Source organism: Notolepis coatsorum (genome assembly GCF_963971535.1).
Source record: "Notolepis coatsorum genome assembly, chromosome: 1".
Lineage (NCBI taxonomy): Eukaryota > Metazoa > Chordata > Actinopteri > Aulopiformes > Paralepididae > Notolepis > Notolepis coatsorum.
Genome location: NC_140165.1, coordinates 13,310,088 through 13,333,719, shown reverse-complemented (window position 1 = coordinate 13,333,719; position 23,632 = coordinate 13,310,088). Strand labels below are relative to the sequence as shown.

General features: G+C 42.5%; 5 protein-coding genes across 5 annotated transcripts; all 5 read right to left on the bottom strand.

Annotated features, from left to right (window-relative positions):
- Positions 1-10,965: 10,965 nt before the first annotated feature.
- LOC311236537 (histone H2B-like) lies at positions 10,966-11,340 on the bottom strand (the record flags this gene model as incomplete). Its single annotated transcript, XM_084324218.1, has 1 exon — positions 10,966-11,340. One exon carries the CDS (start codon positions 11,338-11,340, stop codon positions 10,966-10,968), a length of 375 nt encoding a protein of 124 aa, XP_084180344.1.
- A 3,577-nt stretch (positions 11,341-14,917) lies between these two features.
- On the bottom strand, positions 14,918-15,328 carry LOC311238200 (histone H3.2; the record flags this gene model as incomplete). The annotated part of the gene is made up of 1 exon (XM_084326222.1): positions 14,918-15,328. The coding sequence occupies one exon, from the start codon at positions 15,326-15,328 to the stop codon at positions 14,918-14,920; it is 411 nt and encodes a 136-aa protein (XP_084182348.1).
- A 1,491-nt stretch (positions 15,329-16,819) lies between these two features.
- On the bottom strand, positions 16,820-17,203 carry LOC311243938 (histone H2A; the record flags this gene model as incomplete). The annotated part of the gene is made up of 1 exon (XM_084333345.1): positions 16,820-17,203. One exon carries the CDS (start codon positions 17,201-17,203, stop codon positions 16,820-16,822), a length of 384 nt encoding a protein of 127 aa, XP_084189471.1.
- Positions 17,204-18,510: 1,307 nt separating this feature from the next.
- LOC311243069 (histone H4) lies at positions 18,511-18,822 on the bottom strand (the record flags this gene model as incomplete). Its single annotated transcript, XM_084332140.1, has 1 exon — positions 18,511-18,822. The coding sequence occupies one exon, from the start codon at positions 18,820-18,822 to the stop codon at positions 18,511-18,513; it is 312 nt and encodes a 103-aa protein (XP_084188266.1).
- Positions 18,823-21,685: 2,863 nt separating this feature from the next.
- On the bottom strand, positions 21,686-22,409 carry LOC311238175 (histone H1-like; the record flags this gene model as incomplete). The annotated part of the gene is made up of 1 exon (XM_084326191.1): positions 21,686-22,409. The coding sequence occupies one exon, from the start codon at positions 22,407-22,409 to the stop codon at positions 21,750-21,752; it is 660 nt and encodes a 219-aa protein (XP_084182317.1). The 3' UTR covers positions 21,686-21,749.
- Between the last annotated feature and the right edge of the window lie 1,223 nt (positions 22,410-23,632).

Sequence of the window (23,632 nt, the reverse complement as noted above, 5' to 3'; positions counted from 1 at the left end):
CGTCACTGAACCGCCGCCATCTTGTGAGGGTCAGCCTTGAGTGAGAGTGAGTGAGCTGCACAGACAAAAATACTCATAACTCGCTGAAATATTGATGGATTTACAAACGGGTTGGTTTGCTATAAACATCAAAGATGTAGTTATGATACTGCATACTTGTAAAAAAAATTAAAGATGTTTTTTTTTACAAACCGCTTGAAACCAACCCGTTTGTAAATCCGTCAATATTTCAGCGAGTTATGAGTATTTTTGTCTGTGCAGCTCACTCACTCTCACTCAAGGCTGACCCTCACAAGATGGCGGCGGTTCAGTGACGTCGCTCTCCATTGGCCGGCAGCGCGGGCAAGCTATCTAGTGTTCTATATATATCTATGAGTACAATAGTTTTGGAATGTAATTCGATGAAGGCCCTGTGCCAAGAAGAGTAAGGCAGAACAAACTCATGGCTGAAACTCTTCTGCCCTCTACTGGCTAAATGAGAACTTAACCCCCAAAGTATAACTTGCATATCAACTCATGCTGTGATGCCTTGAATTCATGAATAGTTTGGTTTCTTCTCGCATATCTCCACTGTGAATGTATAATCCTAATAAATGGTCAAAATACTTGATGAATTGAAGTTAATGGAGATTTGGAGCAAAACAAACTATTTTACAACTTAATCCAATTCTCAGGTATGCAGTTGTCCATGAGATCTGTCTAACAAGCTATGGGTTGGGTTGGGTAGCAGAATAATTTAGAATGGTGATTAATCTCGAGCCGAAATACGTGTGTATTAAACCGTTTTGACGCACACCTGCTGGGCAATCAGAAATAGAATATTAACCCAGGCCATGGCCAATAATTATAAAACGGGGTAGCTCAAATCAAGCAATCTGATTTCATAGCTGGTTCATAGCTGTGCTATAATGAGCATAATACACAATTACATAGCTATGATCCAAATTCCTCTTCACAAGTCAGTATCACGCCGCATCTGAGGAAAAATAAAAACGTTAGCCTACTTACTGTGGTGTGGGAATGGCTGGTTTAAGCAATCACACCGTGGGTCAATATAATCATATGTGAGCAGGCGCAAACATTTTGCACAATGAGGTATCATCAATGGGACACAGGTTCAATCTGCCATCCTCACACAGAGTGATGAGAGCTTCTGTCATGAGTCATGACAAGGTTCCATCTGCTCTGCCTTGTACCATCTTGCCACCTTTTCAAGAAATAAGTCTGCTGGTTATACCATCTCTGTCTGTGTCGGAGAGCCCTGTAGAAAGACACTTTGGTGTGTGACAGTTTTTTCAGTTGGTGCACAATAAATGGCAACATACAGATTAATGTAAATCAAAGTAAATTCTATTTTGAACAATATTATGTATTAATAAAAACTAATTAAATGTAAGTGTAAATCTTACTTTCATATTGCCATAGACTATTTGGTAACCGTTTTCTAAAAGCAATAGCTCACTTCGTGACATGCTGTTATTATATCACAGGGCTGTCAGCAAGACGCATGGCCGAACTACGCCCCATAGCTGTGATATTGCTTAATTAACACAAGTCCGTGTTAGCCTAATCGGTTATGATACCAAAAATATAAGCATAACAGATTATGCAGGTTCATTATTAGGATCTGAATAGTGTTTATTAATTAAATCGTGTTAATTTCCGGGACATAATTTGAAAACAATGAAAGAGATTCAGTTAAAAACAGAAGGACATTCTAATTATATGGCCGTGAACCACTTCTCCACTAGAAGTTAGCACATTAAATAATGTATTATAATGATATTCTGGGTTCACTCTCTCCTCTGGTATTTCCACACCAGTTATGAAATTCTGGACTAAATCATATCTAATAAATATATTCTCAGATGTGGGTTCCTGGGACAACAAAGGTGGTTCCTGGTCTATTAGTATCAATATGAGGGTTTTTGAATGGGTACAATACAGTACGGCTCAATACACACAATTGTTAAGGGGATGCAGACCAGAGAAAGACGTTTGTCTTGTTTACATCAGGGTCCCCCATTTTCAATTCATATTGACATTTATGACATACACAACATATGACATCATGACATTTATGGCATAAGGACATACAGGTATATAGTACTGACATATTATGATATGCAAATATACAGTACTGTTACCCATAGATCCTGACAGAGTATACATATGATGGGGATGAGACTGTACATCAGGAGGGGGAGGGAGAGAAATATACATAAGGTGGGGAGGGGACTATTAGGTGGGGGTGGGGGGGTTTGGACATTTACAGGGGCCAGTTTCAAATTGCAGTCTCCCGTAGGTGTTCTTTGAGAGTGGTTATGAAAGTGGGTAGTGATTCACATTCCTTTACAGCTTTGGGTAGGGCGTTCCACATTGATGTGGCATAATTGCGAAACGTGTTCAGTCCCTTGTTTGAGCCGAATCTGGGTTTAACATGATTTGTGGAGCTCCCTCTGGTGTTGTGAATGTGATCGTGGTATTCACTGACCTTTGGGAAGTATTTTGACATGTACATGGGTACCTTGGTCGTGTAGTGTATCTTGTAGGTTTACATCTGAAAATGTTTTGAGGAAGTGTTGTTTTCCCAATACAATACATCATCCTGAGACCCAGGGGAAAAAGTGTTGTCACTTGTATTATATATATTTTTTTTTTTTTTCTTTTTTACTTAACTCTATTCATATTTTACAAAATGTGCACTGTAGTGCACAACCGGACTTCATTGATCGTAAAACAATAAGAATCATAAGAATATTTTGGAATTATGAAAATTGCATCCACATTCACATTGTCTTTTCACTGGCCAAAAGTGTGTGTGACAACGAAGAAAAGAAAACTTCTAATTTGATTCATCTGAATTGTTCCTGTAGCAGGCAGGCCCCTTTTCTGAAGTATACCAGTGTTCCTCTGGGAACCGTGTCAGTCAAGTACATGACTTAATCTCCACATATTCCCATCTGTTCATCTGTGTCATTATTCCATGTTTGCTCTGATTAAAAACCTCAGATCCTTAATTTGGTTTTGGCCCATGAAGCCGTCTTTATCAACTTCATGTGGCTCAGTGCATTGCTGAGATATATTGTTTGTATGTGATATAAATGGATGCTTGTGCGTTGCTACACTGAGATAGTCTCATGTATCTGCCATGACCGACTACCTTCTTGTTGTTGTTGTTGTTGTTGTTGTTGTTGTTGTTGTTGTTGTTGTTGTTGTTGTTGTTGTTGTTGTTGTTGTTGTTGTTGTTGTTGTTGTCCTTACAGTATGCTATGCTGTAATTTGCCCAGAACAAAGCTTCTTTGTGGGAAGTGTACTAATATTTCATAACTGTCCTTTCAGAAAGCACTGAGCACACTACAGGTATAGTTCAGACGTCCTTCTTGAGTGTTATAGGGAGAAAATATCTAAATAAGATGAAGAGGGTGGGGTATGCTATTGACCTAAATAATACATCTGTATTTTAGATTTGTTCACTGGAAGAAGACGTATCATCCCCTGTCATCTGCAGCTGGCTGTGCGTAATGAAGAGGAACTAAACTAACTCTGGCGTGTTGACCAAGAAGACTAATGACTAATTACATGCGCAACATTGACAAGACAAATTAACCAAACCGGTCTGAATACAAGCAATTGTGCTTATGTACCGTTTCCATAAATGGGAAGAATGAATACTTAAGTATTTATGTTGACGAGGAAATGTGTTGTTTTGTAATCCATTGTAACTAATGCATCGTTCTGCCGTGGTTTGATTTGATCAGTCCGCTAGACTGAAAGTTTAGCAATATATTGTAACTATAACTATTATAATTATATACAATAATTGTGATTCATATCATCCCGCCCTCCGGCTCATTGAAACAGTACCATAGCAGTCATTACGCTGTAACAAATGCACCATGATGGCAGCAATTTATGCATTTCCACATGTATGGATGTGATATGCAGTCTGATCTATATTTTAATTAATCATTAATTAGCTTATGCTTATATACAAATTGGCTTGGAAGGAGTAACTACAGAACGAAAAATGAAATACATGTAGACTATTACATTAGAATGCATTGTTCCTTTATGGGAAATGGTAGTTGGCTCTTAAAAGAGCCTTTTGATGTGAAATTATGTTCTGCTTGGACGCTTACTTCTTCTTGGGAGCTGCTTTCTTCGCTGCTTAGGGCTTGGCAGCCTTCTTCGCTTGAGCCTTCTTGGGAGCAACAAGCTCCCAAATTTCTACTTCCTTCCCCCTGACTGCAGCGTTCACTCTCACACGTACCCACCCACCCACCCACCCACCCACCCACCCACCCCCACACAAACACACACACACACACACTCCTGTCTGCAACGTGGGGGAGAGTCAGACTGTAGAAGCAGCTGAGTGCTGCGCTGTTCTAAGTGATAATGGCCTATTGAGTTGATTGATTGATTGATTGATAATTTTATTACTGTACGCTTGGTTTCCAACTGGTTAAGTTTAGGCCCTCTACAGTAGGTTTAAAAAAAAATAAAAAAAATAGGGCGAAAACTTTTTTTTCCTATAGGGCAAAGAAAACTTTTTAATTTGTTTTACCTACTTTCTATAGAAGCATCTAAGAATGAAGTTCTATAGAAAGTAGGTCTGCATCCCCTTAACAATTGTGTGTATTGAGCCGTACTGTATTGTACCCATTCTGCATCTGGTAATACAATTTTCAATCAATCAATCAATCATTCCAATAACAACCACTAACTTCATAATTAAAAACTAAAGAAAAGTTGGATGTGTTAGTTGGTTGGATGTCTTAGTTGAAAGGCAGTTGGATGTGTTAGTTGGTTGGATGTCTTAGTTGAAAGGCAGTTGGATGTGTTAGTTGGTTGGATGCCTTAGTTGAAAGGCAGTTGGATGTGTTAGTTGGTTGGATGCACTTCCGAGCTGCGTCCACATGGAGGCAATTTCTCTTTTTTGTTGTTGTGGGAACTACTTTTTGGCGGATGGTTTTTTCAATAAATCTTCGATTAATGTGTGTTTATTGTATAGCAATAAGGTTGGATGAATGTGGCAGTTGTATAAAAGCATTACACCACTTGCAGTCGTGATTTGTGAACAATAAACCATGCCTAGGGGGGGTCTAATTCTGCCATGGTTTAAAAAATAAAATAAAAAAGGGCACCTCGTGAAACACAAAATAAACGATTGAGCTGCTGATCAGTTTGATCAAAAGTGTCCTTATTGGTAAATAATAGATTTGAAGCATTGACATTACGAGTGGAGAGAGCATGGTGTGGTGTATCAGTGCATTTGTTGAAGTCCAAACCATATTATGGGATGCCTGATGAGCAGAGTAACATTTCAGCCAGATGTGGAGGCTGCGTATCCTGCTAAACATGAAGGGAGGGGGGACTGGCGATGATCAGTATTGCTGAAGTCATATTTTAAAATGCTAAATAAAGACCAATAATGTATTATTGATCAGGGTTCTAATACAGCAGGTGATATATTAATTTACTGTATAATTGTGATGTACAAGCTAGAATTATATCCAATCTAGCTACTTGTCAACAACCTAAAAATCACAGGATTTTTACTAGTAAATATATAATTTGCAACATAATAGCCATCCCAACTATGATTACAGTTGCTAGTTGTAACTGAGGGGTACAATTCCCTGACTGTATTAATCAAGTATTGGTATCATTAAACCACTACCGTCTTATGTACATTTTTACTGGCCATACCGTACACAAGTATATGATGAGAACTCCTCCACAATGATACGGTTTCCACACAAAGTAATTATTAAGTATTTATTACAGCAATAGTACAGAATATGCTTTACTTTGATGCGCTTATAAGGCAAAGAATGTGCGTAGGCAAATCAATAATGAATATTAGGAATTATATCTCTGGTACTCTGGGGAGATAGCTGGAGATACTGGTAAGGGGGTTACTACCGGTTGTAAGCCAGCAGGGGGAGGCAATGCTCTAATGCAAAGTCAATGGTTCCACGGAGCTTCAACAAGCCCTGCTCGGGGGGCGGTATTACTCCCTGGAGCAGCGGACGAAAAGGCAGCCGCTGTAATCCCAGTGTGCGCGCTGCACAGGTGGAACCGGTCAGCCTCTGGTCCAATAGAGACAGGCTCGAATGATGTCCTCACGGGCAGGTCCCACAGCAGTGGGTGTAGACGATTATTATCCGCTCCAACAGCCTGGTCAAAGCAACACGAATAATAATAATCCTGCCGGAAAGGGGCTCTGCTGGCGCCGGTGTAGATATCCTCCGGTGCGCGGTGGTTCACAGTTGAACTTGACGTTAATACTATCCTATTCGCATGCGGCTATAAGTGCTCTATTTAGACGCACAATTACTCACTTCACGTGGTCTTTGACTCGTAATGAAGGCTTTTACTAGTAAGGAGCGAACGATACGTTGAACAAACGTATTAGGATAAAACACGACTCTATTTTGGGGCAATACGGGCCCACTTCACCGCACGTTGCATAGTGGGTGAGGCTTCACTTGGGTAACTCGAACTGAACGGACTGCGGACTGAACTGAACAAGACTGAACTGAACTGAACAAGACTGAACCCGAAAAGGAAGTTCTGTATTCGCCTGCGCCATATTTATATGTACGGGGAATAAACGAGTGCCAGCCTCCTCACTGTCTCGTAGCCCTGGGCAAAGGCGGGCATGTTGAGACAAGCCTTGACGGTAGCTTTCAACTTGACTCTAGGGGTAAGACACTGGCGCTGGTGGGCGCTGTCCAATAGGAGAACGAAATATTATGGTCTGTAGGCTACTAGGTTAAAGGGACATTCCGTGTATATGTACAAAGAATACACAAGGGATATCAAACGATATACAAATATTATGCAATATATATCAATCAATAAATACATATATTCGGTTTAATCTGACCCTTTGTAACAGCCGCCCCCTAATTAGTCCCACCTAATTAGCTAAGCAGAGACAGATTAACCGCACTGTCCACTACTCAATGTCCGTTGTGAGGGTAGGCAGGTCACAAAGTCATGGGGTCATGGTCGTCATTAAGCGAGTCGGGGAGCCTTGGCGACTCTATCAGCCTCGCCACGGGTCGGTTGTAGGTCCGCCCTTGGCCGAGCACTTCTGCCACTCTGACCTTTCCGTCGGCACCAGTGGTCACTTTGCTTACGCGGCCGGCCGGCCACGCAGCTCGGGGTAGTGACTGGTCTATGGTCATGACGACTGGACGGGATGAAGGGGGGCTTAGGAGGAAGCGGGCCTGAGACTGCTTTGATCTGTGCTTGGCTGTGCCTCCTCCTCCTCCGTCTGTTTCTCTTGTTTGCTCTGTACCCCGTCTGAGGAGGGGCCGGTCCCGGCCGCCCCGTCAAGGAGTCGCTTGGGGTGCTGGGTCCGAGGTCAGCTACGTCTGAAGCGCAGCTGAGGGGGGTGGAGTTCCGAACTCCCTCTGGTGATAGGTCTAGGAGGGATGCCTCTGGACCGTTGGGGTCGCGGTAGTCTCTCTGCCGCCTGAAGCGCTCTTGTCGGGCGGGAGGGAGCTTCTCTAATATCCTCTCTACATTAGAGTTAGCGTACAGTTCATAGATACCCTTTTCCTTTTGGGACCCCAGCATCCCTACCAGGGACTGTACCTTGATAGACAGGTCATCTAATGCTCTGTTGTCTCTGGCTGGGGGGAGACGGTCAATGTCTCTTATCTCCTGTATCACATAGTCCCATATGCGTCCATAACGTTGGTCGAGTGCTGCTAGAGCCGCTGTGTATGGGGTAGTAGAGTTGGCATAGGCCAGCGCTATATTGTGCGCTCGGGGCACCTTGAGGTGCTTCAGTAGGATAGCATACTTGTACGGTTCGTCAGCTACATCGGACAACATTGTCTCTAAGCACATTCGTAGCTCCGTGTACTGTGCTCTGTTCTCATGGGTGAAGTCCGGGATGGTCGGTGTGCCAAGGTACGATGCCATGGATGACTGGCACATCGGTGAGCGTTGGGGAAGAGGCCTCCTAGGCGAGTCTCCCCGTGCGTGTCGTCTTGGGCTGGTACTTGGTGGGTACCGAAGGTCGGGTACCCAGGTGCTGTTCCTCGGGGCTGGCGGTGCGTCAAACTCACCCGTGAGTTGAGTCGGGGGTTTGTAGCGCAGGGCCTGGGGGCTGACTTCTGGGCTGTACTGGACCTCCTGGTCCAGAGTACGTTGCTGCTGGTCAGGGCTGTACTGGACCTCCTGGTCCAGAGTACGTTGCTGCTGGTCGGCTTGACATTCCTCCTCTTCCTCCTCCTCTCCCTCTGCTAGGACCTGGAGTCTTCTGTTCAGTCTCGCGGCGTGGTCCGGTTCTTCCAGGTTGCTGGGTCTCGTATGGACCGGCCGGGGAGGGGGTTCGGAGACGTGGACAGGATCCTCCTGTTGGCGGGGTCCCGGGTCGCTTGGTCGGGTAGGGGAATGTGTCCTAGACCCGTGTTGTGACGATCTCCGGGAGCTCCGTGCGGAGTGAGGGGGTGTCGCCATGGCAACCAGTTTGTCTATCAGCTCCGCCTGCAGCCGGTCGCGCTCTGCCTCGCGCTGGGCATGGGCTGCGTCGCGCGCTGCTTCGCGCTGGGCATTGGCGGCGTCGCGCTGCGCATTGGCGCTGGCCTGGGCGGCGTCGCACTGTGCGTTGGCGGCGTAGCGCTGGGCGTTGGCGGCGTCGCGCTGGGCATTGGCGCTGGCATGGGCGGCGTGGAGCTGTGCATTTGCGACGGTGTGCTGTGCATCGGCGCGGCTTCTTTCAATGTTCTCTTCCGTCTGAAGGCGTCTGGTCTCCAGTCTTATGCGGTCGTCTTCACTCCTTTGTTGCGCCTGGAAGCGCTCTCGCTCGCCTGCAAAATGTTCGCGCTCGCGCGTCTGTTGCGCTTGAAGTCGATCGCGTTCGGTGGAGGCTGCCAGGGTGGCGATGAGTGCCTGCGCCAGCATCTTGTCCGCCTCGCTGGGGGAAGACGCCGTTCGGGGCGATCGGCTCCCGGCAGTACTTGTTGGAGATCCGTTCTCCTGTCGCGTACCGAGGAGATCCATCTCCTGGGTGCGCGTCTCTTCTTGTGGTGGGTCGGGTTCCATCCCGGGAGGGCTTTCTTTATCCTGGAGCTCTCCGGGGACTACCTCGTCGACGTTGTCTGGGGATAAAGTCATGTCATGTCCCTCCTGGTCCCCCCCGTGAGCTTGGTCAGTTACGTTAGAACCCACTGGGGTCTCTACTGGCGGGGTAGCCTGGTCGGTAGGGTTGGACATAATTTTACTATCCGCTTTAGTTATTTTATCCGTATTTAACTTCCCTTTAAAGCTAGGTATTGGACTGACAGTGTATGCCTCTAGATAGGGAGGTGGCGATCTAGCTTAGGAGAACCGTTTGTGGAGTGTTCGTCATCGGCCATGTCAATATTAATATTATATTAATATTACGCTAATTATTATCCGGCTCGAAGGACCAATTGTAACTGAGGGGTACAATTCCCTGACTGTATTAATCAAGTATTGGTATCATTAAACCACTACCGTCTTATGTACATTTTTACTGGCCATACCGTACACAAGTATATGATGAGAACTCCTCCACAATGATACGGTTTCCACACAAAGTAATTATTAAGTATTTATTACAGCAATAGTACAGAATATGCTTTACTTTGATGCGCTTATAAGGCAAAGAATGTGCGTAGGCAAATCAATAATGAATATTAGGAATTAGATCTCTGGTACTCTGGGGAGATAGCTGGAGATACTGGTAAGGGGGTTACTACCGGTTGTAAGCCAGCAGGGGGAGGCAATGCTCTAATGCAAAGTCAATGGTTCCACGGAGCTTCAACAAGCCCTGCTCGGGGGGCGGTATTACTCCCTGGAGCAGCGGACGAAAAGGCAGCCGCTGTAATCCCAGTGTGCGCGCCGCACAGGTGGAACCGGTCAGCCTCTGGTCCAATAGAGACAGGCTCGAATGATGTCCTCACGGGCAGGTCCCACAGCAGTGGGTGTAGACGATTATTATCCGCTCCAACAGCCTGGTCAAAGCAACAAGAATAATAATAATCCTGCCGGAAAGGGGCTCTGCTGGCGCCGGTGTAGATATCCTCCGGTGCGCGGTGGTTCACAGTTGAACTTGACGTTAATACTATCCTATTCGCACGCGGCTATAAGTGCTCTATTTAGACGCACAATTACTCACTTCACGTGGTCTTTGACTCGTAATGAAGGCTTTTACTAGTAAGGAGCGAACGATACGTTGAACAAACGTATTAGGATAAAACACGACTCTATTTTGGGGCAATACGGGCCCACTTCACCGCACGTTGCATAGTGGGTGAGGCTTCACTTGGGTAACTCGAACTGAACGGACTGCGGACTGAACTGAACAAGACTGAACTGAACTGAACAAGACTGAACCGAAAAGGAAGTTCTGTATTCGCCTGCGCCATATTTATATGTACGGGGAATAAACAAGTGCCAGCCTCCTCACTGTCTCGTAGCCCTGGGCAAAGGCGGGCATGTTGAGAGAAGCCTTGACGGTAGCTTTCAACTTGACTCTAGGGGTAAGACACTGGCGCTGGTGGGCGCTGTCCAATAGGAGAACGAAATATTATGGTCTGTAGGCTACTAGGTTAAAGGGACATTCCGTGTATATGTACAAAGAATACACAAGGGATATCAAACGATATACAAATATTATGCAATATATATCAATCAATAAATACATATATTCGGTTTAATCTGACCCTTTGTAACACTAGTCATTTATTAATCAATTTGTAAGATATACAATTCCATCTCCCAACAGACCCCCCTACGATGATAATACCTGTACAAACGAAATGTAGGACATTTTTAAATAGAGAATTTTAAAAATGAAATACCCGGCACTCTGAACAGCGCGATCATGTGACTAATAGGAATAACTCTCTCACGACAGAGTGGATGGCTCTTAAAAGAGCCTTTGGGTTAATCTTCAGTGAACAGCGTAGTTTACTTGGAGCTAGTGTACTTGGTGACAGCCTTGGTCCCCTCAGACACAGCGTGCTTCGCCAGCTCACCGGGGAGCAGCAGACGCACAGCGGTCTGGATCTCCCTGGAGGTGATAGTGCGGCGCTTGTTGTAGAGAGCCAGGCGCGAGGCTTCTCCAGCGATGCGCTCGAAGATGTCGTTAACGAAGGAGTTCATGATCCCCATGGCCTTGGAGGAAACGCCGGTGTCGGGATGAACCTGCTTCAGGACTTTGTAAATATAAATGGCATAACTCTCCTTCCTGGACTTTCTGCGCTTCTTGCCACCCTTTGCAGTTGTCTTGGTGACGGCTTTCTTGGAGCCCTTCTTGGGCGCTGGCTTGGCTGGTTCAGGCATATTCGACGGCTTATCAGAATCGAATGGTGACGGGGTTCGGGGGTTGCTTACATTTCCTGCCTTATTTATAGGAGGTCGATGCAAATAGTACTGCGTGGCTTCTATGATACGATTGGTTGGGCGTGGCGCACGTGTGTAGAGCTAATAGAACATGCATCTCTCTCGTGGGTAAAAAGGGAATGATAAGAAATTGTACACATTGACAATATTTTGGTTTATTATTTGGCAGTACTGGGAAAAGTATTGAGCAAAAGTACAAATACACTAATAGAATAGTACTGCAAAAAGTCCTCAATTTAAAGTACTTCTCATTTAAATAGTTTCTAATCAAGTAAAAGTATACATACAAGTATATATATAATCAAAAGTAAATATATTTATATACAAAAATAACTATGGAATAAGATCATTTTTCCAACCAAACACTAACATTTGGAACGAGATCCCATTCCACATCAGAGCAATAACCTCCATATCACATTTCAAATAGGCCTACAAACCACATCTGATGCTAGAACACATCTGTAATCATTGATCTGACTCTTTCATATAGGACTTAATCTGGTTGATACTGTCGATTTGTATTGACTGCTATGACTGTATGTTTGTCCTTGCTGTCCACAATGACTATAATGCAATGTCTTTGTCAGGATTATATGATTGTATGTAGTGCAACTGCCTATTTGTTTTGTATTTAAATTATTGTTTCATGTGCTGCAGAACAGGAACCTGCTGAAAAACTGTTTGTAACTGAGTCAGGACAGTTTAAATGTACATTGTGAAATGTCTTCATTTTTTACCATTTCCTGTATAAATAAAGTAAAAGAAAAAAATAAATGAAAAAATATTAAATTGTATGTGAATTTACCTCAAAACTATTTAAATACCTTTAATTGTCCACATAGGTAAATTGTCTTGCACTCAGTCCTGCAGTAAAGATACTCTTATTCTAAATTTGGAATGTAAGAGATGGTCTTGGTCTATAGTCTTACATGGGAAGTGTTGATTAAAAATATATAATATATAAACTGTATGTTAGCAATGTACAATAACACTGTACACACCGTATAAACACTGTTTTTGGACTATATTACACGTAAAACGTATATGTGTTAACAATACCGACCAGGTATTAGTGCCTCGCAAAGTGCAGATATGAAGTTTTCCCCTTTTTTTGTATGCATTTAGGAGGTTTTGTTCTTCATCAACGATAAAGTTCTCTCCACGTCTGATATATTGGCCATTCAGACTGTAATTGTGATGGGGAATATGCTTATATTTTTGGTATCATAACCGATTAGGCCAACAATGACTTGTGTTAATTAAGCAATATCACAGCTATGGGGAGTATTTCGGCCCTGCGTCTTGCTGACAGCCCTGTGATAGCAGCATATCACAAAGTGAGCTATTGCTTTTATAAAACGGTTACCAAGTAGCCTAATATGAAAGTAAGATTTACACTTACATTTAATTTGTTTTTATTAATACATAATAATGTTCAAAATATAATTTACTTTGATTTACATTAATCTGTATGCTGCCATTTATTGTGCACCAACTGGCACAACCAGAGATGGTATAAACAGCAGACTTATTTCTTGAAGAGGTGGCAAGATGGTACAAGGCAGAGCAGATTGCTTTGAGCTACCCCGTTTTATAATGATTGGCCATGGCCTTGGTGAATTATGTTATTTCTTAGCCAGCAGGTGTGCGTCAAAACTTTAATAAACACATAGTTTGGCTCAAGATGAATCACCATTCTAAATTATTCTGCTATCCAACACAACCCATATAGCTCGCTTGTTCGACAGACATCTCATGGACAACTGCATGAGACTTGGATTGCAAGTTGTAAAATAGTTTGTATTACATACAGTTACGGCTATGTTTGAAGTCTCACTGTGTTCCATTAGACATACCAGTTGAACACCACAGATACCACAAATTCTTCTATGAAAGAGAGACATCGAGAGGTTTTGTTTCAGGTTTTTATTATCAATTACTAACGTCCTCGTATGAAACCCTCCAACTAGACTCTGTCTGGAGGAGGGATATACCAGACCTGGAAAGTGACTTTGATTGGCAAGGAGCATGGGCAAATGTCCGACTTACATCAAGGAACCCGGACCATCAACAAATCAATCTTAACTATATTCACAGGACATACTTGACTCCTATAAGACTGAACAGAATGGGTCTTAAACAAGACTCCAAATGCTCCCAATGTACAAATGGAGACAAAGGGACATTTATGCACATGTATTGAGACTGCCCACCAATTAAGGCATTCTGGAAAGATGTGACCAAACAATTATCAAAACTTGTATCTTGGAATATACCAGTACACCCCTCTGTATTACTATTGAATGATGTTTTTGAGTTTGCAGTAAATCCACAGCTAAAGAGATTCGTTTTATCGGGCATCACAGTAGCTAAAAAGCTGATCGCATCACGCTGGTTTCAACCGGAAACAATGTGCCGGAAGGTTTGGTTTCTTACATATCTCGATGTGATTTATCAAGAAATATCTACAGCAAGAATTCTGGGTCTCAATGAATCCAAAATGTCAATGTGGTTAGAAGTGGTGGAGAGAATAAAAGCTAGCTTATAATGGTAGTGTCTGGTTAGGAGCGAGGGATAATGGAGGTACTATCCAAGGAGGGGTCCGGGAGGGGGGGGTTCGAGCTGGAGCATATGTGTGTAGGGTTTTAGATAATAGGTATTAGGGGTATATCCTGTATAAGACATTGGTATAATTGGTAATTTCGTTGGATATACACTGTATACGGTAAAATATTATTATATATTTTTTTTGCTTTCTGTTTCTGTGCTTGCATGTCATTTTAGCCATCTTAATTGTTAGTTTCATTATGCATTGTGTGTTGAGTACTGACTTTTAATAATTTTGTTATGCAATAATAAAAATAAAAAAAAACAGTAAAATAGTTTGTAAACAGAAGTTTTGCTCCAAATCCTCATTAACTTCAATTCATCAAGTATTTTGACCATTTATGAAGATTATCACAGTGGAGATATGCGAGAAGAAACCAAAGTATTCATGAATTCAAGGCATCACAGTATGACTTGATAATCAAGTTATACCTTTTGGGTTTTAAGTTCTCATTTAGCCAGTAGAGGGCAGAAGAGTTTCAGCCATGAGTTTGTTCTGGTTTACTCTCTTCTCGACACAGGGCTTTCATCGAATTACATTCCAAAACTCTGTTCTACTCCAAGATGTTAAACTATTTTATATTTTAAAACTCGAGGGATGATTATCAACCGATTTAGTCTAGTTCTACATGTGTCATTTAGGAGTTATATACTCACAACTATAGTGATGGCATGCATGTAGGCCTACTACTTTGTACACCAACTCATTGTATTACACTGATACAGGCATTAGATCGTCCCTTTAAAATAAATCAAATAAACTAAAACGCGTAAACATTGTTAGTTTTGTAAACATTTTTTTAAAGAATGCGTAATATATATATAATTGAATAAGGAATATACTTTCATAGTTATTGAGGTGGCTCTTAAAAGAGCCTTTTGGTAGAGAATATACGAGGAGTATTATTTAGGCACGCTCTCCACGGATGCGGCGGGCCAGCTGGATGTCTTTGGGCATGATGGTCACCCTCTTGGCGTGGATCGCACACAGGTTGGTGTCCTCAAACAGGCCGACCAGATAAGCCTCACTAGCCTCCTGAAGAGCCATGACGGCGGAACTCTGGAAGCGCAGATCAGTCTTGAAGTCCTGCGCAATTTCTCTCACCAGGCGCTGGAAAGGCAACTTGCGGATCAGCAGTTCGGTAGATTTCTGATAACGACGGATCTCTCTCAGAGCCACGGTACCAGGCCTGTAACGATGGGGCTTCTTAACACCACCAGTAGCCGGGGCGCTCTTACGAGCAGCCTTGGTAGCAAGTTGCTTCCTAGGAGCTTTTCCTCCAGTGGATTTACGAGCAGTCTGCTTGGTTCTAGCCATTTTGATACTTCAGTTACTGCTTTCTATGATAGAAGGAAATAAAGTAACACAATACGACAAAACATGGCTTTATATTGTCGGTTCAGTGGGGGCGCGTCTTATGCTGATTGGTCTATATCTGTGTCGCCTAAATCGCCGTCTATCATTGGTGGAAAGGTTGTATGAAAAGTCCGCCAAAATGACTCAATTTCTCCATTGTTATTGCCCCAAACTACAGCTATGGAATTCTAACTCATCATGTTTAAGGCAGTTATACTTGTTTTTAACCCTCCTGTTTACAACCTTCCTCTGTCAGGCTTTATGTAGCTCATGATGAATGAAATCTACAATTACTTTCATGAACATAAAAAAAAAGATACAAGGAAGATACATTTAACTTCCCTTTTGGGAGAGACTCGCCTAAAATGTCAAACTTCTGTGTGCTGCCAATTAAAGCCCAGACGGAAAGCTTAACAATAAAAAAAATACAATATGTTATAATTACATGTCAATAGTAATAATAGGCACAAGTTAGTAATAAAGCATACAAGGCATAATAACAGCTATCGCAACAGGGTAAAAAAAAATGCTGTCATTACGCATGAACATTATGACATCAATTTAAATATTTTTACAGTTTATAGGACTCAGCTTGTTGTTGCAGGGTATTTTGCACTGTTGTGAATTGTGTTAATATGTCTGCTACATATTATGTTATGTTATATCGTCTTAACTATTTCACTTGAGGATGCTGACACAGAGTGGAGTTCCAGTTGTGGGTGACCCTACAATAAATACTGTGTATGAACTGCATGCTGTACAGCAAATACATTCTTTCCACCCCTGAAAATACGCTGTATCTTTTATTTATTAAGCTCCTATTACTGCATATTCTGCACAGCAGTGACAATTCCGAGATTATATTTGTGATACTTGCCTCATTGCCTCGTAACATCACCTACAGTCTCATCATGTATAAGGCAGTTATACTTGTTTATTAACCCTCCTGTTTACAACCTTCCCCTGTCAGACATGTGCTTTCATTCATCATTAATTCCTCCACACAGGACATACAATTAATGGTCGCAATTGTCATTGAATTTGAAGTGTTTTATTCAAATGTTGTGGTGTTTCAAGTTAAATCTGATCAGATAGAAAAGCAATGGGTGAGACTACAATACAGTATATATTACTAGAAGGTGGCAAATAGACCCGATTCTGAATATTTCAACCAAATACACTTTATTTTCTGCCGTCCAATCAAAATGCCTTTAACTAATTTTCATAAACACATAGTAAGGCTCCTAAAATCACCGTTTATACACGTAGCCTCTGAACACACCTTTTAAAAAAACTCTTTTAACACGCACACTCTGCACTTTAACATGCACTTATGTCCGAGGTAGCGAGACGACAACGTACGTTTAGACAAACGGAAATATTGCATTTTCAATAAGAGGTGGGTGGCTCTGAAAAGAGCCTTTGTGGGGTTTGTCGAAGAGGCTAAATAATTTACTTCTTGGCAGCCTTCTCGGTCTTCTTTGGCAGAAGGACCGCCTGGATGTTGGGCAGCACACCACCCTGGGCGATGGTCACTCCTCCCAGCAGTTTGTTGAGCTCCTCGTCGTTACGCACGGCCAGTTGCAGATGACGGGGGATGATACGACTCTTCTTGTTGTCACGGGCAGCGTTTCCAGCCAACTCCAAGATCTCAGCGGTCAGATATTCCAGCACAGCGGCCAGATAAACCGGAGCACCGGCTCCAACACGATGAGCATAGTTGCCTTTACGCAGCAGTCTGTGGACACGACCCACGGGGAACTGAAGCCCGGCACGAGAGGAGCGAGTCTTGGCCTTAGCTCTGGCCTTTCCTCCAGTCTTGCCTCTTCCAGACATGTTTATTATTCTCTTACGTTAAACGAGTTAGAAAATGAAATGCATTGCAGTGAGTTGGAGAGTAACCTTTTATAGTCAGGCTTGTGTTTTCTCACCCAATCAGGAAAGATGTTTTGTTGGCGGTTTTTCCAAAAGACCAGTCCTCCAATAATCGTGTGAGATGTAGGCGGAGTAACGAACTCCCAGAGTTGAGACCAATCAGCAACGACTGCGCCTCCGCGTTAGTATGGCCAGACTTTCGTCACACCAGCGTATTATTCTTGTTGAAGTGAAGACTAAAACATAGTTTCTCATAATGGCCAGAACTAACTAACAGAACTGATCTAATAGTTATCGATTACACTGCTGACAAGTAATACATATGACCATATATGGTTAAAAATAAATACAATCCGAACTATCATGGTTGCTCCTTGTCTGGAGTCCATTTGGGTTAAGCCTGCATGCTTTCCCCATTTCCAAAATGGTTTCGTCAGTGTGGTCCGGTACTGTCCATGGTGCTGAAATAGGTTAGCGCCCTTTAGATTTCCAGTGCCTACAAGTAGCGAATCCACGCTTCCAAACAAAAAAAAATATTTTATTTTTTCCTTTAGGGATTTACATACCTGTATATATTCCTTTCCTACTCTTACTGATTACCCTGCTTGCCAGTATGTACCATAGTGTCTTTATAGCTGTATCACTGTACATATTAATACTACAACTTTGTACAGTACATACATCTGCTTAGCACTATTACTCAGTTGTACTCATATTTTATAGCGAGTTTATTCACCTGTATACATAGCATATTACTATATTGCATTTAACTGTTATATTTGCACTATAGTTTGATGCCTTCTTTACATTGTACTGTAATTGCATTGTATGATGTCAATAGATTTGAATCTAATATATTACTTAAAGTGTTGTACGAATAATCTTGAGGCATATCAATTACATTTTAATTGTTCACATGTTCAGGAAGCCCCGCCGAGAGATGACTAGTGTACTGGTCACTGAAACGTCTTTCACTTTAGTCTTCACACTATTAAAATCACCATCAGTTATTAAGTTTTACATATATGTACACACTGTAGTTACATGACAATTCCAATGCAGGAATTACCTAGAAACGTCAGGAACCGTAGGCATTGCATCAGTGACTGGATTAAATTAAATGCTAAAACAACAAATTCGGTGCTATGCCTGAGACAACTCAGTTTAATACTTTTCACAAATATACGTATGTAGAGTGTGCTCATTCAGTGATAAGGTGGGTGGCTCTGAAAAGAGCCTTTGGGTTTTAGTTAGAGTTGAATAGAAGTCTAGCCGCCGAAGCCGTACAGAGTGCGTCCCTGTCTCTTCAGAGCATAGACCACATCCATGGCGGTCACGGTCTTTCTCTTGGCGTGTTCGGTGTAGGTGACGGCATCACGGATCACATTCTCCAGGAAGACCTTGAGAACACCACGAGTCTCCTCGTAGATTAGACCGGAGATACGCTTCACTCCGCCACGACGAGCCAGACGACGGATAGCGGGTTTGGTGATTCCCTGGATGTTATCACGAAGCACTTTGCGGTGACGCTTAGCGCCTCCTTTACCAAGTCCCTTACCTCCCTTTCCTCTTCCACTCATTGTAACGTATGTAAGAAAACAAACGAATGCAGCAACTGGCCAACCGCCTGCTTCTTTGAACCCTCTCTGAGGACGTGGTTGAGACCAAGAAGCGCGCAGGGACAAATGTGGAGGGGGGGTTTGATTGATTGATTGAAAACTTTATTAACAGATTGCAGAATGGGTACATTACAGTACAGCTCAATACATACAATTGTTAAGGGGATGCAGACCAGAGAAAGACTTTCGTCTTGTTTACATCAGGGTCCCCCATTTTCAATGAATCATAACATATATGACATACACGACATACAGATAGACAGTACCGCTATACATCTATACATTTATGACATACCAGATTTGCAAATACAGTACTGTTTGTGATACAAAAAGAGTCCAGAAAAGAGAGTATACATTTGACGTAGAAACTGTACATTGGAGGAGGTTGGGTAGGTGGGGGACACTGTACAATTGTACAAGTAAAACTGTACATTGGAATATTGACAAAACCATACTTGGTCATTTACTGTACATTGGAGGGGGTTGGGTTAGGACATTTACAGGGGCCAGTTTCGAATTGCAGTCTCCCGTAGGTGTTCTTTGAGAGTGGTTTTGAAAGTGGGTAGTGATTCACATTCCTTTACAATTTTATTTTTATTACAATATTTTCTTTTCTACTTTATTTTTCATTTATTTTAGGTAGTGTGCGGTTATATGTAGTCATGTATTGTATGTATGTTTGTGCGTATGTATATAATGTTGTTGAACCTTTAAAAAAACAATAAAAACCATTTAAATAATACCTTGTTGTTGTTGTTGTCCTTATAGTATGCTATGCTGTAATTTTCCCAGAACAACGCTTCTTTGTGGGTAGTGTACTAATATTTCATAACTGTCCTGTAGTGGCCGACTCCTTTCAGAAAGCACTGAGCACACTACAGGTAATAGTTCAGACCTCCTTCTTGAGTGTTATAGGGAGAAACATATCTAAATAAGATGAAGAGGGTGGGGTATGCTATTGACCTAAATAATACATCTGTATTTTAGATTTGTTCACTGGAAGAAGACGTATCATCCCCCGTCATCTGCAGCTGGCTGTGCGTAATGAAGAGAAACTAAACTAACTCCGGCGTGTTGCCCAAGAAGACAAATGACTAATTACATGCGCAACATTGACAAGACAAATTAACCAAACCGGTCTGAATACATGCACCATTTCCATAATGGGAAGAATGAATACTTAAGTATTTATGTTGACGAGGAAATGTGTTGTTTTGTAATCCATTGTAACTAAATGCATCGTTTTGCCGTGGTTTGATTTGATCAGTCCGCTAGACTGAAAGTTTAGCAATATATTGTAACTATAACTATTATAATTATACTGCATATGGCTCGCTGATAACAAACTATCATTACACATGGGCAAAACAGAGTCCATTCTCTTCGGTTCAAATAACAAACTCAGCAAGACCGACGGATTCTCAGTTACAGTGGGTGACAATATTGTCACAAGGAAAGACGAAATTACCTACCTGGGTTCCATCCTAGAGGCAAATCTTTCCTGTGACAAAATGGCATCCAATGTAATAAAAAAAGTCAACCAACGAACTAGATTCTTGTACCGGATCTCCTCTCTGGTAAACAAGAATACCCTGAAGACTCTGGCAGGAGCACTCATTCAAGGGTACTATGACTATGCGTGCACCTCATGGTACCAAAGCACCTCAAAGGCGCTTAAAACAAAATTACAAACATCACAAAACAAACTGGTCAGACTACTACTTGACCTGAACCCCAGAACCCACCTCACCCCTGCCCACTTTGCCAACCTAGGATGGCTTAGAGTAGACGACAGAGTACAGCAACTTGCAATGGGCCTGGTCTACAAGATACACTATACGACCGGGGTGCCCATGTACATGTCAAAATACTTCCCAAAGGTCAGTGAATACCACAACCACTACACCAGAGGAAGCTCAACAAATCATGTTAAACCCAGATTCGGCTCAAACAAGGGACTAAACACGTTTCGCAATTATGCCACAACAATGTGGAACGCCCTACCCAAAGCTGTAAAGGAATGTGAATCCCTGCCCACATTCAAAACCGCCCTTAAAGAGCACCTACGGGAGGCTGCAATTCGAAACTGGCCACCGTAAATGCCCAAAACCCCCACCACCTCCTAATAGACAGTCTCCTCCCCACCGCATGTATATATTCCCTCCCCGCCGTATGTATATTTCCCTCCCACCCACCCACCCCCTCCTAATGTACAGTCCCCTCCCCATCATATGTATATACTCTGTCAGGATCTAGGGGTAACAGTACTGTATATTTGAATACCGCCTATGTCACAAATGTATCAGTACTAAATACCTATATGTCCCTATGCCATAAATGTCATGTATGTTGTGTATGTCATAAATGTCTATATGAATTGAAAATGGGGGACCCTGATGGAAACAAGACAAACGTCTTTCTCAGGTCTGCATCCCCTTAACAATTGTATGTATTGAGCCGTACTGTATTGTACCCATTCTGCAATCTGTTAAATAAAGTTTTCATTCATTCATTCATTCATACAATAATTGTGATTCATATCATCCCACCCTCCGGCTCATTGAAACAGTACCATAGCTGTCATTACGCGGTAACAAATGCACCATGATGGGAGCAATTTATGCATTTCCACATGTATGGATGCGATATGCAGTCTTATCTATATTTTAATTAATCATTAATATGCTTATATACAAATTGGCTTGGGACTCGTTCCCCGTCTGGTTCAAATAACTACAGATCGAAAAATTAAATACATGTTTTGTATAATTAGAAGACCCCTTCCCCTCAATGTAGACTATTACATTAGAATGCATTGTTCCTTCATGGGAAATGGTGGTTGGCTCTTAAAAGAGCCTTTTGATATGAACAATGTTCTGCTTGGACGCTTACTTCTTCTTGGGAGCTGCTTTCTTCGCTGCTTTGGGCTTGGCAGCCTTCTTCGCTGGAGCCTTCTTGGGAGCAACAGGCTTTTTCGCCTTCTTTGGGCTCTTGGCTACTACCTTCTTGGGACTCTTGGCTACTACCTTCTTGGGACTCTTGGCTACTACCTTCTTGGCTGCGACCTTCTTGGGACTCTTGGCTGCGACCTTCTTGGGACTCTTGGCTGCGACCTTCTTTACTTTCTTGGGAGACTTCTTGGCTGCAACAGCCTTCTTAGCTGCAACAGGCTTCTTAGGCTTTTTGGCGGTGACTGGTTTCTTGGCCGCTGGCTTCTTGGCTTTAACCTCAGCCTTCTTGTTGAGCTTGAAAGAGCCGGAGGCTCCGGTACCCTTGACCTGGACCAGGGTTCCCTTCGTCACCAGACTCTTGATGGCAGTCTTCACACGAGCCTTGTTCTTATCCACGTCGTAGCCACCGGCAGCCAGAGCCTTCTTTACGGCAGCAAGAGACACGCCGCTCCTCTCTTTAGAAGCAGACACTGCCTCGACGACCAAGTCACTGACGCTGGGACCTGCTTTCTTGGGTCTGGGAGCTGCCTTCTTCTTGGCAGCCTTAGCCGGAGCGGCCGGAGCGGCGGGAGCTGGAGCTGGGGCGACTTCTGCCATTATTCTCTCGTTCTCTGCTGCGAAACAAAAGCTGAAGTAACTAGGAGTGTCAACAGACTGATAGTGTAGCCGAGGCAGGGGGCTGGTCTTAAACACTGCATGAGAGCCATGTAGACTCAACCAGCCCGGTCCTCCTCTGTACTGTCAAAATGCTCTGTCGCTTGTGTTTTCTCTTCGCATAAAATTGTTAAAATACACAACTATGAATATTGCAGAAATCTAACGCCAAGTGGCCCAGCTAGTAGACACATGTCCCGTCAGAATCAAACTATTTGTAGAAACGTGGTTAATTTGTGGACGCTCCAAAACAATAATGTGTGCCGTCACCACTGTTGTGCAGCTACTTTTTTCTTGTATTTATCTCTTACAATTCTTTAGAGTAAATTAGAATCCGACAAAATCTCGTTTTCCAGCGAGCCGAGCTACCTGACAAGGGACTGAAAGAAAGATGAGTCCTCTGGGGTGACGCGTTTAGTTTTAAATGGGTGACTTTTCAGTGTTGGTAAACACAGTCTTTTGTTGGTGGTGGCCTGTAGTGTGGGTGACCTCGACTTCGTTTGAGTAAGTGGAAGATTTAATGTGGCCTATATATGGATTAAAAAAACTGAAATTAGTCCTACCTTTATGAGTATGTACCGTATACAAGAAACATAGCTACATTTAGCTTTTTGTTTACAATACAGGCTTTAAAAGACAACTGAAACAACATCTAACAGCCCTACGCCTGCACATTATGTACATGTAGACACACACACATACCCATAGTTACTTTTATTTTACTTTATTGTATTTTTAGTGACAGGAATATTAGTAGCCTATACAAATAGGTGGTACGAGTATATGGTTTCTCACTGCTTGTGAATTGAGTGCATATTTAATATATAGTGTTATGTAATGTATATTGTACTATGTATGATTCCATTATGTTTAGGAATGCGGTATCATGTAATATGTTTGATAGAAAGTATATTGTCACTTTCTGATTTTTAATTCCACTTGGTTGCTTGTCTGAACATGTCTTATCTGTAACATGTTTATATGTTATGTGTGGACCCCAGGAAGAGTAGCTGATGGGTCAAACGAACTATCAAAACGTACACGGACCCTGATGTTTTGCATCAGCTAATGGGGATCATAATAAAATCATACTGTAAGAAAGAAGTACACAAACAGTCCATGCAAGGCCTCTATTGTTAGTGTCTATTGGTGTAGTACATGTTGAT